The sequence below is a fragment of the Charadrius vociferus genome, unplaced genomic scaffold (genome assembly GCF_000708025.1).
Source record: "Charadrius vociferus isolate BGI_N301 unplaced genomic scaffold, ASM70802v2 scaffold529, whole genome shotgun sequence".
Lineage (NCBI taxonomy): Eukaryota > Metazoa > Chordata > Aves > Charadriiformes > Charadriidae > Charadrius > Charadrius vociferus.
In genome coordinates this window covers 1362791-1380597 of record NW_009650172.1, presented here as the reverse complement: position 1 = coordinate 1380597, position 17807 = coordinate 1362791, and the positions used below count along the sequence as shown (strand labels likewise).

The following is a 17807-nucleotide window of genomic DNA, read 5'->3' as shown; positions in this document are numbered from 1 at the left end:
ATGTGAAGTGGGTTCCAGTCCAGACAGGACTGAGAAGAATTGGGAGGATGTGGCAGGAAAAGTCAGGACGAAGCCATTCATCCCACTGAAAGGCTGTTTGGAGAATCCTTTTACCTCGGACTATTCATCTCCAGCTCTTATCTAGTGCTTGTTCTTCTGGTGCTTCTCATGCTGTGTCAGTGTCCATGGGCTTCCCCAGGATGCCTGTGGTTCCCTGCATTTCTCTGCATGGAAGGACATCCAGACACAGCCTGTTCTCTAATTCTGAAGGATGGTTGCATTGCTGCTCCCTGAGCCAACACACCACCGGCTGAGCACGGAGTAGTGCAGAGCAGGGTCAGAACAAGAGGGGAGGTGGTAGGAGAAGAAGAGAAGAGAAGGTGGAATGGAAGCAACAGTGGGACAACAGAAAGGACTTCAGGAGAACAACCTCATCCCTTCTCAGGCTCTTTTGAAAGCCCCAGTGGCTGCAAACCTGATTCTGGCTATTTTCACTATCTTAGATTTTCCTCCCTACAGCAAGGGCAGGGGGCCAGCAACCTCCGCCCCAGCCCCACTCTTGCCAGGAGAAGTTATTATTATTTTTTGTTCCCTGACAACAATGCACTGTTAATTTTGCTGCTCCTGTTCCAACACGACCAGCTTTCCTCTCTCCCCTTTCCAGGCAGCAAGCAGGAGAATTACAGACAGTCCTTTCCCATTGCTCTGTGTAGGTAGGATACAAGAGCAGAGCTTGTGCCTGTCTGTGTGCAAGCAACAGAAGGAGTCATTTCTGGACCTTCAGGTGAATGCAGAGCTTGGCAAATTGGCCAAGGGCAATTAGGACCTTTGACAACTTTGTTCAGTCTCTGTAGGACTCAGCGGAAAACTTCAGGGCCACGTACAAGTACACAAATAAAAGACGGCCACTTGATTGCATGTCCCATGGGATGGGCTGGCTGGTGTTTTCCAGAGGAGCAGGCACTGCACTGGTAACACACACGTGCACGTGCACACACAAAACGCTCTCGTTAAAAACTAAACGTGCTCTTCCCAGGTCCTTGTAGGGGGGCAGCAGAAAGAACCGAGGAACTGTTTCCCCAGGCCACAAAAGCTGACAGCAGTTCCCCTCTAATAGCGCTTTCCACTTCCATTTTAGCCCTCTGGCTTCACAGGGTGCATAACCAAGTAGCAACAAATGAAAATATGCATTAATTCCAGCTGGCTTCTCTTGAGCACCACGTCCGATCCCCGTCTCCCTGTCTCCGGGTGCTCAGCTGCCGAGTGAACACTGCCGGCCGTTCCTGCATCTTGGCAGCCGCGCAGCACCACGGCTCCGTATGGGAATGAGAGCGATTAACTGTTAACCACAAGAGCTTTCTGATCTGAAGGCAGAGTGGTAACTGGCTCTGGAGAGGGGCACTGGGAGCTGCGATACAGCGCAGGGTAAAGGGCAGAGGGAGTTTGCCTGGGGTCAGGAGGAGAAGCCAACCCTTTGACTTGTGACTCAACAGATATGAAGCTAAACCCCAAAATGCCATTTGTGCAGAATCCCAGCTGGGATACGGTACAGGTCTGTGATAGAGAGCGGAGTCAGCTCTTACTCCCTGGGAGATCTGAGCATCTTCAGTGGTACAGACATTCATGATAGTCCTTAAGTTCTAGTTCCTGTGCCTTCACTACAGTCCTTCTTCTCCAGCTCTAGAAAGATCAGCTGCGATCCTGTTTTCTTTCATTGTTATCATTAGGTCATAAAAGAATTTCAGGGTGTGGACAGGCAAATTCAAATAATCACTTTAGAGTGGTTTAAGTTACCTTCCATCAGCTGGCATGCAGGAACCAAAGGCAAACAAGGCATTAGTCTGTTGCAACTGAATTTTGCAATCCAATAGAGCAGAAATATCCCCAGTGCGCACAGGGGCATTGGGTGGCTCCACTGTCAATATCTAGCTGTGTGTCTTGTGGGCTTGTTAGGCCAAAATTGTGAACCATCCCCTGAGGTAGCTGGAGTTTTAGGCTTTCCTCCCTTTGTCCTACCCAGCCTATTGGCAACGTGGACAGAGGCATCAGAGATCTCAGTGAACCACTGCTGCAATTGCTTCTTTAGGCCCCCATTAAGAGAACATTTCCATTCATATCAAGAGTTTTGCTGCTATTGGAGCCCTACAGCCTCCCACAAGCCTAGGAGGGATTCAAAAGCTCCTCAGCCAGTGTGCTCTCAGGCCACCGCTGAGTCCTCTTCACCTGCCGAGATGTCAAAAGGAAGGTGAGGGAGAAAGAAAAAAAAATCCATGACATACAAGCAAACAGAGTCTTTCAAATCACCTTATCATAACACATCAAGGAATGTTGATTTATGATTGTAAAGGCATCAAATAAATGTTTAGTGCAGCGGCTGATGCCAAATATGAATAATCCCAGAGAACAAGTGGAAACGGTTAACAACAGTCTTGTTCCAAGCAGCTGCTCCACGCTCCCTCCTTCAGCTGCCCAGCGTTTCCTGCAGCCATTTCAAATTTTCTCCTGCCTATCATGCTCAGACAGCAATACACCAAAGACGTATGATACAACTGAAAACAATACTGTTAATTAAAACTTTTTGGGTTTGGATCAGAAATGAGACTTGAGATGGGTTCACGTAACTCTGATTTACAAGTTTTTCAGGATGCACAAGCGCATGTGCTCGCACCACTGCAAACGCACGCTGTCTCCCGCGCGAAGCATTTCGCAGATTAGCATCATCCTGTATCGCCGCTTGTGGGAGTCAGGAAAATTCAACCTGACTTCTGTTTGTGTGAGGAAGCAGGACTTCCCTTCACGAGGAATGAACCCCACGGTAACACTGACCGCTGGGAGCAGGAGATGCGGGAAACAGACAAAAACACTCACAGGCATCAGACTTGATGACTGTCAGAAAATCATGCGTTACATATACAATTTCCATCGTCTGTAAAGCACTTGTGAAAATGGTCGAGAGCTGCTTTTCCCCAAAGGTGAAGAGTCAAGGCACTTGATAAGGACTATTATCAAACCAGACATGGAAATACAAGCCCCAGCTCCATTGTTTCCACACTTGCATCTACTCAACTTAGTCACTGACAGGCCAAAAAGAGAAAATTATGATGATTTTTTTCAACCTCTAGTTTATTACAGCCACAATTCCTCCCTCCTGCATCCAACCTATTCCCTGCGGTTAAACTAGTGTGTATTTTTCAGAAATCCCTCAAATCTTGCCATTGTTAGAGGATTCACCCTGTCTCTCAGCAAGGCTTAAATAATGTACCAACATTATTATTGACTGTGTACCTTATTTTTAGCCGGAATGCATTTGTTCTAGCTGTAGGAGAGAGGGTATTTCCCAAGACAGAAGACAAAACTTTTGTCAAAACACTGTACATTACAAAGAGCAAGGTTCAACACAGGGAAAATAGGAGTCGAGACTTGTTAAGAGGCCAAACTTGTGCCAGCGCCTGCAGAACGTTTCTTACTTAGAGGCATGTTTCTTACTTAGAGGCAAGTTTTGTTTTCACGGTCCTGCAGCCTTTCTCACCAAATTGCCTCGACAACCCTCAACTGAGGCAGGCATCTGGTAGGTGTCCCCCCTCCTCTGTGGTGTCGGTCATCAGAGGAGTGAGAGCAGCATCTCTGCACAGGGATTCACACTGGAAGTGGACAATTTGCCCTCTGGGGGTATCTGTCTTTCTCCTCTGGTCACAAAGGGGACCTGAACGAGGATGGGCGAGCAGGCTGATGTGGGGCACATGGGGATTTGATCTGCTCTGGCCTTCCTCGGACGGTGAGTCTCGGAGCTCAAAGGGTTTCTTTCTTGGCAGGTCTGATTTCTACGACTTCACGGCAGCTGGATCGAGAATACAAGGCTGAACATATCCTAGAGGTGGGTAATGATGATTGTAATTAGCTTTATTTACCTACAAGTGTATTAAGTCCTCAAAGAGCTTTCCTTGCAAGTTGGAGCACAGAGAAAGAATCTCATCCCATCAGCTCCCAACTGCTGGGAAACTTAATTAAACGGTGTATGTTGCCCTAAGAGACAGCTGCAGCAGTACTGCGGGGTTTATTATTTCCTTACTGAAGACTGGAGCTAAAGGCCTGTTCTGGAAGCTGTGGGAATGCGGGAAGAGGATTGAAATTGTCCTCTAGCAGGATGGATAATCATTTACGGGGGAAAGAGCAAGCCAGAGAAATCCACCCTCATTTATCTCATTGTATCAGACACTGCTGTGTAGCTTTGTGTTACCTGCCCCCATCCTTAGCTGCTCCGAGCTATGTGTATTTACATCAGAGGGATCTTGAGGTGTTGCAGTCTATCAGGGAGATCGAGGATAACACATTTCTCTCTGCAACGCAACATGCTGGGAGCACGCACAGGCACAGGCACAGACGGGTGATAACTTGCTGAGCCGTTGCGATACAAACGTTTGTATCACAGTTGTGTGACCCCCTAATGACCAACAGCCTGACCCAGCAGTGGGATCTGACCCACTGGCCCTGCGCGGTGCCAGCTACCACCACCAGATTTTACCCTACAGAGAGGAGCAATGTCTCTGAAGGTGTTGAGCTACAAATGCAGATCCACACAAAAACCCTAGTTTAGTCATTGCCTATCGGGACAGCTGCTCGTGTCCTGGGTCACCACAAGCAGCTCTGTCACCTACTCCCTTTGCTTGCTGGTAGGTGGCCGTTTCCGACAACGGAGACCCAGCCCTGAAGTCCACCAGCAGAGTTGTGATACAAGTCCTGGATGCCAATGACAGTCCTCCCAGTTTCCCCCACAAGCTCTTCATGGTGCAGCTCCCTGAAAGAGATGCCTCGGAGATGCCACTGCCGGTCTACAGGCTGATTGCTTCAGACCGTGACCAGGGCCAGAACAGCCAGATCACCTACACCATCGAGGAGGAGGAGGAAGGGATATTCACCATCAACCCCACAACCGGCATGGTGTTCTCCAGGAAAGCTTTTCCTGCCTCTGAATACAACATACTCACGGTGAGAGGAGAGGGAAACAGAAAGAGTCAATGGGAAGAGATGGGTGGAGGGGGGAAGAGAGGAAAGGCTGCAGAAGGAGAAAAGATAAAGAAGGAAAGAAGATAAAGATGGAGAAAATGCAGCAGTGGGAGGAGAGCTTGAATGAGACATACCTGGACTACAGGGAGAGAAAGCTGGGGGGGAATGATGGGAAATGCAGAAGGTAAGAAGCTATTAAAAATGGAGGAGAAATTAACTGTCCAACCCAGTCTCAGAGATTAATACAGTCATCCACGATCCCATATGGATGTCGACCCAAACCTGAACAGTCTTTGGGTTTCAGTGGTAGTCTGATCAGGCCACGGGGCACGGACACAGATTTAAAGATCACCCACGCTACGTGGGTCCTTGCGACAAGACTTGCGATCCAGGTCTCTGCTGTGGATTGAGCTTGGCAGGTTTGCTTGATAGTCAAGAGGAATTTGGGTTGCATGGCTCTACCTTGAAAGCAGACACAACATGGACCACTGGGTCAAGATATGTTTTGTGGGATTCTGGGTGCACTGAGACCTGAAACTCCTGGTGGGTGGGAGAAGCAGCTTCCCATGGTGCTCCTGTGGGCTAAACCAGCCTTCTCCTTGACTGCACGTGCATTTCCCGGCAGGTCAAGGCAACAGACGGCGGCAGCCCACCACTTTCCTCCCATGTGCGGCTTCACATCAGCTGGGTCGCCCGGCCCGGCCCTTCCTCAGAGCCACTAGCTTTTGATGAACCCCATTTTAACTTTGCCGTGATGGAAACAGATCCCGTAAACCATATGGTGGGAGTGATCAGCATCGAAATGGGCCCCAGCCAAGTGTGGTTTAATATCACAGGTGAGACACAGAAATTAAACCAGGGCAGCGGTGTCTGGGAGCGCTTGCCCCAGCTCCCTTGGCTGTCAGCACTCGCATGCCTGAGCTAATGAAGTTGTTTGCTTTAGGTGTAGGTGAGCTACAGGGAAAGCTTTCTCACAGACACCAAAAGGCTTAAACAGCAATAGACAAAGCTGCCCATCCGAGGGCTCCAGTGCCAAGTGCAATTATCTAACACGCTTTTTTAATGACATTCTGGGACTTGCCGGTGTTTGAGCTGTTCTCCAATGTCGTGTGAAAGGCAGGGCATGCTAGCCCCAGCTCCTCCTGGGAATCGAGTGACACTGTTGGTTGCGGTAAAGCAGCCTGCGAAGATCCGGGTGTCTGGCTGGGTCTTGCAGACACCTCCATCGCTCCCTCCTTGCTGAGCCCACAGTCCCGACAGGGAACTGAGAGGGAAGGTTTCCCCAAAGAGCTGGTCTGACCTGACTGGTGGGGCTCTCCCTTCCACCTCACGGCATCCCAGGGATGACTTAGACATGAAACGTGAAGAAGCTGTAGGGCCTCCTCTGAGACACACAATGCCAGGGCAGAGGGGACGTGGGCTGTCACCCCAGGGGACTCATCAGGCAGCACGTGTGCAGAACTGGTCCTACAAACAAGGGCAAATTGTGCACATGTAATTTGGGGTTTTGAAGTGGTGCCCCAATCTGTCTTGCACAGCCTTTCCCTGACACTGCCTGCAGGGCTTGCCCTCGTCAGACAAAGCCTTAATTGGGTGAGTGAATAGTTTTTCCCGTTACTATGTTAGGGCAGGGATAATGGTGTATAAATACAATTAAGCAACAAGAGATACAACACTACAAGGAGCTGACAATATCAGCACAAGGCTTGTGTGGCATTAGTCGAGTCTGCCTGGGTTTGCAGCATTAATGGTATGGTCCTCTGAATGATATCCTGTAATTTCCATGCTGAGTGCTTGCCTGTATGTTTGACCTCATCTTTACCAGTTTCAAGTGCATCAAGTGCTACTCAGAGGTCTCTTGGTTTCTCTACTGGTGGAAGAGAACAGGATTTCATTTGCCCTGCTAGGGCAGCAAAGCATCAAGGTAGCTGGCTGCCAAGCCGGTGATGCAGAGATCCAGGAGCCTTCAGCACCTCATTCAAAAATTCACCTTTCCCCATCCACAAAGGCTCTGTCACTGGGGTTGATGGTGTCTACGAAAACTCTGACAAAGCAGCATCTTTCTTCATCTCTTTCCTTTCCTGGGTTTCTTCTTTCCCTTCGGCACCATGCAAAGGGAACCCTTCTCTCATTTCTCTTGGAAAGGCATCCATCAGTCTCTTTTTTCCTCTGTCCCTGCTTCTTTCTGTCTCCTTCCCAGCAGAAAAGTGGTGGTCCAGATGGCTGGCAACCACTGCATTTCTCCCGCAATGAAAGAAGTGTCATTTAACAGCCAGTCAAGGTTTTCCCAGCTGGTAAGAGAGCAAAGCAGAATCCAGAGCATCCAGTAGCTGGGAAGGGAGAAGTTGAGATCTGGGACAAATCACATGAAAACTGCTTCTACCCATCCATGTCTCAGAACAGCGTAGCAGGGTTTCAGATGCAATAGGGAATGAAGAGGCCACCAGCCAGTGAGGCATGAGAAAGTAGCCACCACGCCAGGGCTGAACAGCAATAGCATGAGGGACAGCCTTCTGCTGCTGAGCTGCTCAGGCCTGCGGTTCCCTGTACTATGCAGCCATCTGGGTTGGAGGCAACAGGCTCTGCTCACCCTGGAAGCACCGTCTGCCTCCCCAACTGTTCAACTATTGGGCTTCTTCAAGTAGTTCACAGGCTCCCAACTGTGGCAAGGAAGACCATCTCTGATACGCCCACAGTGTGACCTTGAATTGGAAGCCAGCAAGAGTGTTGTTCAGCCCTGCGGGTCCCCAAAACATGCTAAGCCCGTGGTGCTGCATAGCTGGAGACCTTGTGCAAATAAATCAATGTTCAAATGTGCTTTTTGCAAATCGAGCCAGGACATCATATGCATATGTGCATCCTTTCCCCTTCTCTCCTTCTCCACACTTCCTCTAATTCCCCTCACCTTCCCTTTCGTACTCCTTTGTCACCATCTGTGCCTACCTCTATGTCCAGCTTCTCCATGTCCTCCCCGTCTCCTACATCCATCTAGCACATTTTGTATTGAGTTTCCAGATTTGGGGGAAACCTCACCTATGCCATTGTCCCTGGTCTATCTGTGGCCAAAGAGGTACATCTAGTGTGAATGCCTACGCATCCCTATTCAAGGTATATTGCCTGGCACACCACATATCTGTGACTGGGCACAAGCTTGGTGCGTGGTTTGCGTATGATGTCTGGAGGGGAGAATCTCATCCTCCAAATATCCAGGCAGCTCCTGGAATTCCTGCCCCTGCAGAGGCTGCCAGCACCTGAAGCTTGCTCAAGACAAAAATCTAACTGTAATTGCCCCCCCTCCCCCCTTTCCTTTTATCATCTCTCCCTTATCCCAGGTGGCGATGATGACATGGATTTTGACATTGAAAAGAGTACAGGCAGCATGGTCATTGCAAGAGCCCTCGACGCAAGGAAGAAGTCAAGCTATAATCTGACAGTAGAAGTAACTGATGGGTCCACTACCATAAAAACCCAGGTAACGCTTTTTTCTTTAGTAGAGATGCCATCTAGAGCAAGTATACGCCAAAGGGAATCTTCTGACCCCACTGAGCTCTGGATCAGGTGCCAGGCACAAGAATCTCCTTACACTGTGATCTTACGCTACACAGTGGCCCAAGTCTTTCCAAAGTACCAAGCAAGGGTTTTTTTTGGTGTTGTTGGAAACACAAATGGTCTAGGAAAGCCTGGGCCTTTCTTGTGGATCACAGCCAGCCCACAAGGACACATCTACACCACCAGCCAAGCTGGGGTGGCAGTTCACGCTCTCAGACTTCAGCTTGCTCTCAGCTGCTCAGGTTGAACTACAACATGGCTGGGGCAACGTGCTAAGGTATAAGGGAAATACGTACGCAATTAGATCAGGCTTGGGTCCATGGTACCCTGTCAAGGAGTATTCCTGGGACTTGCTAGTCTGTGTAAAGCCAGCACAAAGGCATCTGCAAGAGGTGAGGTGAGGCCCTGCCCTGTGCTGCTCCAAGAGCATGAAGCATTGATAACATATCAGCACTGAGGTCCATGGGGCTGAGCGGAGCAACTGCAGAGATGCTGCGTTCTCTGGGCTGCCACATGAAAAGCAAGCGCTGGTGAAAGGAGACATGCTGCTCTCGGGCATGTCCCTGAGCCCCAGTTAAAATGGCTGCTGAGATTGGCCCATCTTTACCTACCCTCAGGAGGGCTATTCAGGGCTTGATCTTTCACCATCTGTTTTCTCCACACATAAGAAGCAGCCAAAAATCCAACCCTCACTGCACAGGAAGACCTAGAACGTGAGTCACCCATCAGTGACGCTTACCGTGGGAAATTCACAGTGGAGGTTTGCGGGGGATGATGAGTGAAGAACACTACCAGTCCTGTGAAACGCAATGCTAACGGATGGCTATCTGTCTCAACTATCTTCAAGTATTGTTCCAAATAAACAAACAAAGCCCCACCTTGCCTGGTGTGCATTCCCTGCCACCTTGCATCTCATCCCTACATTTATTTTGGCACTCAAGGCTGCTAGCAGATGTCAAAAAACCTGCTTGTGCAAAACACCCATGGCATGTTCAGGATTGCTAAAGGAAGCAAATTATTACACTTGGTTGGGACTTCCTAAGATGCAGTCAGCACGTCAGTAGGGGGGTCAGGGCTAGGAGACCAAACAGAAGAAACTGGGTGACCTTGCAGGCAGGATTCAGGCAGGCCATTCACAGGGGTTTGCTGTTAAGTGCAGAGGGAAAGATTGAGCTAAAAAGTGTAGACCATAAACTTTGCCTCTCCATACCTTCTCCACACACGTACTGCCCTTGAGATAGGCCAGCCCCTCCCTTCCTTTACCAAACATCCCCTCTCTGTGAGCTTTCTGGTGTGTAATTAATGAGTGCTGGTTGTGGAGGCACCAGCCAGCAAAGCTGGCACCACGGCTGAGCGACTGCTCCAATTCACAGCAGGCTGTGACGGTTCCCCCATGTGCCAAGTGCAGGCACGTTCAGTCGGAATGGCTTGCCAGATTGGAGAGATTAAAAAAAATAAATGAGAGGAAGCAAACTGAAAATGACTAAGGGAAGGCACAGCAGGAGTTCCTCAGGGAGAAGGACATAAAGGCTCCCAGTCACTGTGGATGGCAAAGCCCCGGGAGTTGGAGAGCTGTGGTGGTTACAGAGCTCGGAGCATTGCTATGCCCCAGAGGGGTTGGTAGCTGAGATTTTACATGGTTGCATAGGTCAGGTTGCTCCCACATTTCTGCTGCCCTCCATGTGCTGTGTCCCTCACAGGCCTTTATCCACGTGATTGATATCAACCAGCATCGTCCTCAGTTCCTGGAGAGCCATTACGAGGTGACGATTCCTGAGGATACCCCCTCAGGGAGGGAAATCCTTCAAGTCAGTGCAACAGACAAGGACAAAGGCAAGGGGCTCATCTACACCATCCATGGCAGCGTGGACCCCAAAAGCACAAGACTTTTCCAGCTGGATCCGAGCAGCGGGGTCCTCACAACAGCAGAAGGCTTCAGTTCCCAGCCCATGCCACAACACACCCTAACAGTGATGGTGAGTCCTAGCCTAACCCTGCTGGCTCCATCAGCTTCTCTGGGATGTGTGGGTTGCTGGAGAAATCCAGACTGTTTCTAGTCATTGAGGGAGGATTTGTCTAAAACAAGAGGGTAGAGGAAAGCAGAATGCAAACCTTTACTATGTAACCATCCTGGATCAATCTAGGTAACACCCTGCTTTCCTCTAACCATGTACTGAGCCCATCACCTGCTAATTTCATTGGAGGGCCACTGGATTCTTATACAAGAAAGCACAGCGAGCAGTTGTTAATGTTTGGTTTGAAGTTCAAGGCTGAGCTTTGGTGCTGAAATTTACAGGCTCATTCCCACCCAAGGGGTTGGTACCACTGAAACAGACCACCCTCCGTAAGGGTCCTGATGACCTACTGGAAGCCTGGTGAAGGAAAGGCTGCCTACTCCTTCATGTGACCACACCTGCTCTTCCTCTGTCATTCAGGTACGGGACCAGGAGGTCCCCATCAAAAGGAACTTTGTTCGGGTCATCATTCACGTGGAGAACTGCAACCTTCACCCTCCACAGTTCAGCAGCATCCATTACGAAGCAGAAGTGCTGGACTCAGCAGTGGTGAGCACGGAGGTTATACAAGTCAGAGCCCTTGATCAGGACCAAGGAGCCAACGCTGAAATCCACTATTCCCTTCAGGCAGGTGAGAGCCATGCAGCAAGGCAGTTTTGGCTATGAACATGCCTGCATTTTTATGCTCTAGCTAGTGGTGAGACAGTTCATCAGCTTTCTCTAGCTGTTGCAAAGAGCAGTAAAGGATGCATATTGCTAAAATGTGATTTTTTTTTTCCTATCCAGAGAAAACCTAGAGCAAGCAGGTGATTTCCGTATTTTTGAAAAAAATCCTTCCTTAGGAAGACAGTTCAATGTTGAGTCACTGGTCTAAGGAAAAAATGCGACTGGACAAGTTAGATCAACTTAAATCTGCTCTTCCCACCTATGGGAACTGTGGGAGGGATCCCTGTCCAGTTGTTAGGCAAAAATACTCCTATTCCCACAGCAGTCATCACTTCCACCAGTTCTACCAAGAAATGTATTCTTGAAGAAAGGCGAGCACCCTCTCAGCATTGGTTGATGGTCTTTTTGGGTTGTAAAAGCTCGGTGGACAAGTATTTTGTCATTCACTTTAAAGGGTAAAACTTAAATATTTATGGCTGTGCCACATTGCCTATTTAGCAGGTAAATCCTTTGCAGGAGACAAGCCATCCTGTGCTCCATCTTTCTTGTTGCAATTTAGATCAAGGACTGAGGAATATAATTGCTTCTGAAGTATTGGTAAGCATAAGCGTGACAGGGCTTGAAGCAACTAGTACAGTCTGTGCTACCATGTTCTGCGCACGAGGCAAAAGCTTCAAGGACATGCTCTGCCACCACCAAATATGCTCAAATTAGAAGGGTATTTATCCCTAATTTACATTTTGATTGATTTAAAAGTTAGCTTGTGGATCTCAATGGGTTCATTGTTCTTAGAACGAAAATTATTTAAAAATTAATGAAGATTGTTGTCTCCCAATGAAAGAAACAGATGTTATTTCGGTCTGAAATCAGGAGCATGTATGGAAGAGAGGTTCAGAAAACCAAAACCAATAGGGTATCTGCATTCTTGACTTTGTAATTTCTCTTCTTGCAGGTAATGGGGAAGGTTTCTTCAGCATTGACCCATATTCTGGAATTATTACAGTTGCCCAGAAACTGGATCGATCCAGGCAGGAGCGATTTACTCTTATTGTAAAGGCGGAAGATCAGGGGTTCCCCCAGCTTAAAGATTCTGCTACAGTACACGTCCGCATTAGACCCTCTGATCAAACCCCTCCAAAATTTCCAGAGGCCGAATACATCACAGAGATCAGTGAATCCACTGCAGTTGGCTCTCCTCTGATTCAGGTTTCAGCCACAAGCTTGTCACCAGTCAGCTATGAAATAAAAGATGGAAATGGAGATGGAGTGTTTTCCATGAACTATCAGTCAGGCCTTATTTCCACTCAGAAGAGCTTAGATTTTGAGCAGGTATCTTTTTACCAGTTGAAAGTCCGTGGCACCAACATGGCTGGAGTGTTTATGGACACAATGGTACTTATCTATGTCATAGATGAGAATGACAATGTGCCCATCTTTGTTAAGCCTTCCTTTGTGGGTTGGATCATGGAGAATGCTCCATCACAAAGCATGGTCCTGGATGAAAGCAATGCTCCCCTCGTGACCCATGCGACAGATGCTGATCAAGACTCCAATGCTCTGCTGGTCTATGAGATTTTGGAACCAGAAGCACTGAAATATTTTACAGTAGATCCCAGCACAGGGACGCTTACCAGTCGTGCTGATATAGACTATGAGCTCACCCCAGTTTTCCACTTCAGCGTACATGTGCATGACAGTGGAAGTCCCAGCTTATTTGCATCCAAGCCAGCCAAGGTCACAATCCATGTTAAAGATGTGAATGATTCACCTCCAGTCTTTCTCAAAGACACTTATGAGATTTCGGTCTTGCTGCCTGCCCACCCAGGGATGGATCTTCTGTCAGTGCAGGCAAAAGATGCAGATTCGGAGGTGACCTACAGCATCGTGGAAGGGAACCTTGATAATGCTTTCTATATTCATCCACTCACAGGTCTCATCTCCATTCTTAATGCTACTGGCCTGGGAAGCTATCGTGAACTTACGGTCAGGGCTGGTGATGGCTTATATAAGAGTACTGCTCTGGTTAAGCTAAATTTAACTCAAGCACAAGGTACTAGCTTAAAATTTGATCAAGACGTGTACACAGCAACTGTGATGGAGAACTCTACAGGTGAGAAGACTCTCACTGTTCTTGGGGTCAAGGGATATCAGCTAAATGAACCACTTTTCTATTCGCTTTTGAATGGAAAGGAAAGATTCAAAATGATCCAGGCATCTGGAGTACTCCAGACCAAGGGCGTGAGATTTGACCGTGAAACACAAGACATGCACGAGGTAGCTGTGGAAGTGAAGGACAACAGGAAACCACCAAGGGTGTCCCAAGCCACAGTCAAGGTTTATGTAGAGGATGTCAATGACAATCCACCGCAGTTCGAGAACGTGCCATATTACACCTCGGTGCAGGATGGCACAGAGCCAGGTGACGTACTTTTTCAAGTGTCAGCAATAGACAAAGACATAGGGGATAACGGAGCCATTACCTACTCGTTTGCAGAGGACTACAAATATTTTTGGATTGACCCCTACCTAGGAGACATCTCACTTAAGAAGCCTCTTGATTATCAGGCTCTAAATAAATACAACCTCCGAGTCATTGCTAAGGACAAAGGCGAGCCTCCCCTCCACGCTGAAGAGGAGGTTGTGATCAGTGTGAGGAACAAATCCAACCCGCTGTTCCAAAACTTATACTACCGAGTGAAGGTGCCAGAAAACATCCCCCTCTACACATCTATCCTCCACATACAGGCCCGCAGCCCTGAAGGCTTGCGCCTCATCTACAACATTGTGGAAGAAGACTCCCTGAAACTGTTCAGCACCGACTTCAAAACTGGTGTCCTTACTGTTACAGGTCAGCTGGACTACGAGCTAGAGACAAAACACACATTCACTGTTAGAGCCACAGACACAGCACTAGGATCCTTTTCAGAAGCCAGAGTAGAGGTGGAGGTAGAGGACATTAATGACAACCCCCCCGTATTTTCTCAGATGATCTACACGGCATCTGTCTCAGAGAGTTTGCCAGCACAGACCCCTGTTGTCCAGCTCTCTGCTTCTGATAAGGATTCAGGCAGAAACAAAGTGGTGTCCTATCAGATCTTGGATGATGGTTCAGATTCTACCAAGTTCTTTAATATTGATGCCAGCACCGGGCAAATAACAACGGCTCAAGCACTTGATTATGAAAAAAATCAACAGTTTCGCATGAAAGTAAGAGCTGCAGACCATGGGATGCCTCCGCTTAGCAGCGATGCCCTGGTAATCGTAGATGTGACAGACATCAATGACAATCCCCCTGAGTTCAGCCAGCTTCAGTATGAAGCCAAGGTAAGCGAAATGGCTACGTGCGGGCACATCGTGATAAAAGTCCAAGCCCTGGACCCTGATAGCGGAGACACCACCCGCCTGGAATACGTGATACTCTCAGGCAATGACAACAGGCATTTCACTATCAACAGCACTTCTGGAATAATATCCATGTTCAACCGCTGCAAAAAGGACTTGGAGTCATCTTACAATCTCAGAGTTTCTGCTTCAGATGGAGTTTTCAAGAGCACTGTCCCTGTGTATATCAATACCACAAATGCCAATAAATACAGCCCCTCTTTTCGGCAAAACGTATACGAGGCAGAGCTGGCAGAAAATGCTGAGATAGGTACCAAAGTGATTGAACTGGTGGCTATCGACCCAGATGGTGGTCCATACGGCACCATAGACTATACCATCATAAATAAACTCGCCCATGAAAAGTTCTCCATAGACAATAAAGGCCGTATTGCCACACTGCAAAAACTGGACAGGGAAAATTCAACAGAAAGAGTCATTGCCATTAAAGTCATGGCCAAGGACGGGGGTGGGAAGGTGGCGTTCTGCACTGTCAAAATAATCCTTACAGATGAGAATGACAACCCACCTCAGTTCAAAGCCTCTGAATACACACTGTCCATCCAGTCCAATGTAAGCAAAGGCTCCCCTGTCATCCAGGTACTGGCTTACGATGCTGATGAAGGTGCAAATGCAGATGTCATTTACTCTGTTGACTCTGTGGAAGACGTGGCAGAAGACCTTGTTGAGATCAATGCTGCCACTGGGGTTGTTAAGGTCAAGGAGAGCCTTGTTGGTTTAGAAAACAGAGCCTTTAACTTCAAGGTGAAAGCTGAAGATGGCAGACCCCCTCACTGGAACTCCCTTGTCCCAGTGAATCTTCAGATTGTCCCCAGGGAGGTGACATTGCCAAGGTTTTCTGAGCCCCTTTATACATTCTCTGCATCTGAGGATCTTCCAGAGGGATCAGAAATAGGGTCAGTCAAAGCTTTTGCAGAGGATCCCATCATATACAGCCTGGTGAAGGGAACCACTACAGAAAGCAACAAGGATGAGGTGTTCACACTGGATGAACAAACCGGGGCTTTGAAAATCAAAAAGGCCGTGGATCATGAGACCACCAAGTGGTACCAGATTGATGTGATGGCTCACTGCTCCCATCAGGAGACTGAGCTGGTCTCCCTGGTCTCTGTGAACATCCAAGTGCAGGACGTCAATGACAACAGACCTGTTTTTGAGGCAGATCCCTACAAAGCTTTTGTCATGGAGAACATGCCATCAGGAACCACAGTCATTCAAGTGACAGCTAATGACCAGGACACGGGAAGCGACGGACAGGTGACCTACAGTCTGGAAGCAGAATCTGGCGACCTCCGAGGACTCTTCACCATTGATGGTGAGAGTGGGTGGATCACCACACTAAAAGAGCTGGACTGCGAAGCTCAGGAGACCTATCGGTTTTATGTGGTGGCCACTGACCATGGTAGGAAAGTCCAGCTCTCTTCCCAAACCCTGGTGGAAGTCACTGTCTCTGATGAAAATGATAATGCTCCACAGTTCACCTCAGATTTCTATAAAGGATCGGTAATTGAGAACGCGGAGCCAGGGCAGGTGGTTGTCACGCTGAGTACCATTGATGCAGACATCTCTGAGCAGAACCGGCGGGTCACATGCTACATAACTGGTGAGTTTTTCCTGACTTTAAATTTTCAGTGGGCAAGAATAGAGTATCATCTCAAAGTGAGGATTTGATACCTTGTTTTACAGAATATCAATATAGAACAGCATTATACTGATGGTCCTATCAGAAGCAGGAGGTGAAGCCTGAGCTCTGTCATGAGCAAGATTCTTCAGTTAAATGAGTCTGGGGTATCCAAAACTCTTTAGTAACTGCAGTGGGTGGAATTATCATTATTATAACTATCCCACCACTGAATTGTCCTACTTATTTGGAAATAAATACATAAATATAATATATATAAGTAATTACACAGTACTGTAGATACATTTATTTACACTTTCTTAACACAGGAAAATTAAGATAGTGTAATTGTAATGTCTAATGGAAGGACAGAAGCAGAGGTACAGCAGGAAGGCAGCATTTTCTCACATAGATACCATGATCTGTATTTAAGTTCTTTTACCCAGCTTTTTCTCCTGCAAACAGTGCAGTCAGTTTACACATCACACATACGTGTAGCCTGCCTGTATTTTTTAGTAACTATATATATGCACATAGGATGCATATAACTTTCTGGTATTAAATGTGTTTCCTATGAAGCTTAACAAACAAGCAGACCTCACAAGGCTGCAGTTGACCACTCTGCAGACTGGTGGGTGTCTGAGACTGTCACATGAATCTTAGTGAGGATTTTGGCTAACAAGAAATACTAAAGATGACTTTTGCATCCCTGAAACATCCGTTGTGGCAACTAAAATTAACCACTGCTGTAAAACAATAAAAAAATTATACTGGAATGTTTGTGGTGCCTCTGCACAAGTACAAGACTGATTTTACGGTATTTTTTGACCCCAAAGGGTCTTTCTCAGACCTGGAACAGACATTTCAAATTAAAATGTTTGCTCAAACTCAAATGAGGACCCTTCAGGGTCAAAACATTTAGCCAGATCATGCTGAACCCTGTTATCTGTTATCGTAACTATCCAAAACAGGGGATGAATGCTGGTACTTGCAATTGGTTTATGGCATGTCTAGGTATTTGCAAGCCTATGGGAGGAAAGATTAAATCCATATACATATTCACATTTCTGCCATCTTAAAGTAGTAGTGACTTCCAACTACTTTAAACTTGAGAGAATGCACACTTATGTTAGCGGTGAATACCATAGGTTCTCTTTGTTTTGTACCTACAAGCACTGGTAAACATATGAATACCTGTAAACATCTAAATACAACTGCGGTACAGCACTGCAGCAAAAGAAAGGAGGAGGTAAAAATGGAGCCTAGCTCCCTGTTGTTCACATGCACATGGATTTCAAACACACGGAAACTAAATCTGAGCAGGGGCTGGAGTCTCCCAGCAGCAGAAGAAAGGCTAGAAGAGGTCTCAGTGTGCCTTCTGATTCACAGCCTCATCACCGCAGAGCAAATGAAAACAGGGAGAGCGTGAATTTAATTTACCCGGCTGTGCGAGGCCCTTCAGAGTCTAACACAAACAAGCCCTGCAGCCAGCTCTCTTCACTGCCTCCCATTACCTAACGTGCTCCCTCCTTCTGCCCAGTGGCACGGGT

At 47.6% G+C, this 17807-nt stretch overlaps 1 protein-coding gene across 1 annotated transcript in view; it reads left to right on the top strand.

The window, feature by feature from the left end:
• The window catches only part of FAT2 (FAT atypical cadherin 2), a 62855-nt gene that overhangs the window by 23802 nt on the left and 21246 nt on the right, over positions 1 to 17807 (top strand). Inside the window, exons 5-11 of the mRNA XM_009892638.1 lie at positions 3813 to 3874; positions 4675 to 4986; positions 5630 to 5840; positions 8337 to 8494; positions 10254 to 10529; positions 10989 to 11199; positions 12187 to 16239. Of these exons, the coding sequence (XP_009890940.1) occupies positions 3813 to 3874; positions 4675 to 4986; positions 5630 to 5840; positions 8337 to 8494; positions 10254 to 10529; positions 10989 to 11199; positions 12187 to 16239 (5283 nt within the window). The remainder of the gene's footprint in view (positions 1 to 3812; positions 3875 to 4674; positions 4987 to 5629; positions 5841 to 8336; positions 8495 to 10253; positions 10530 to 10988; positions 11200 to 12186; positions 16240 to 17807) is intronic.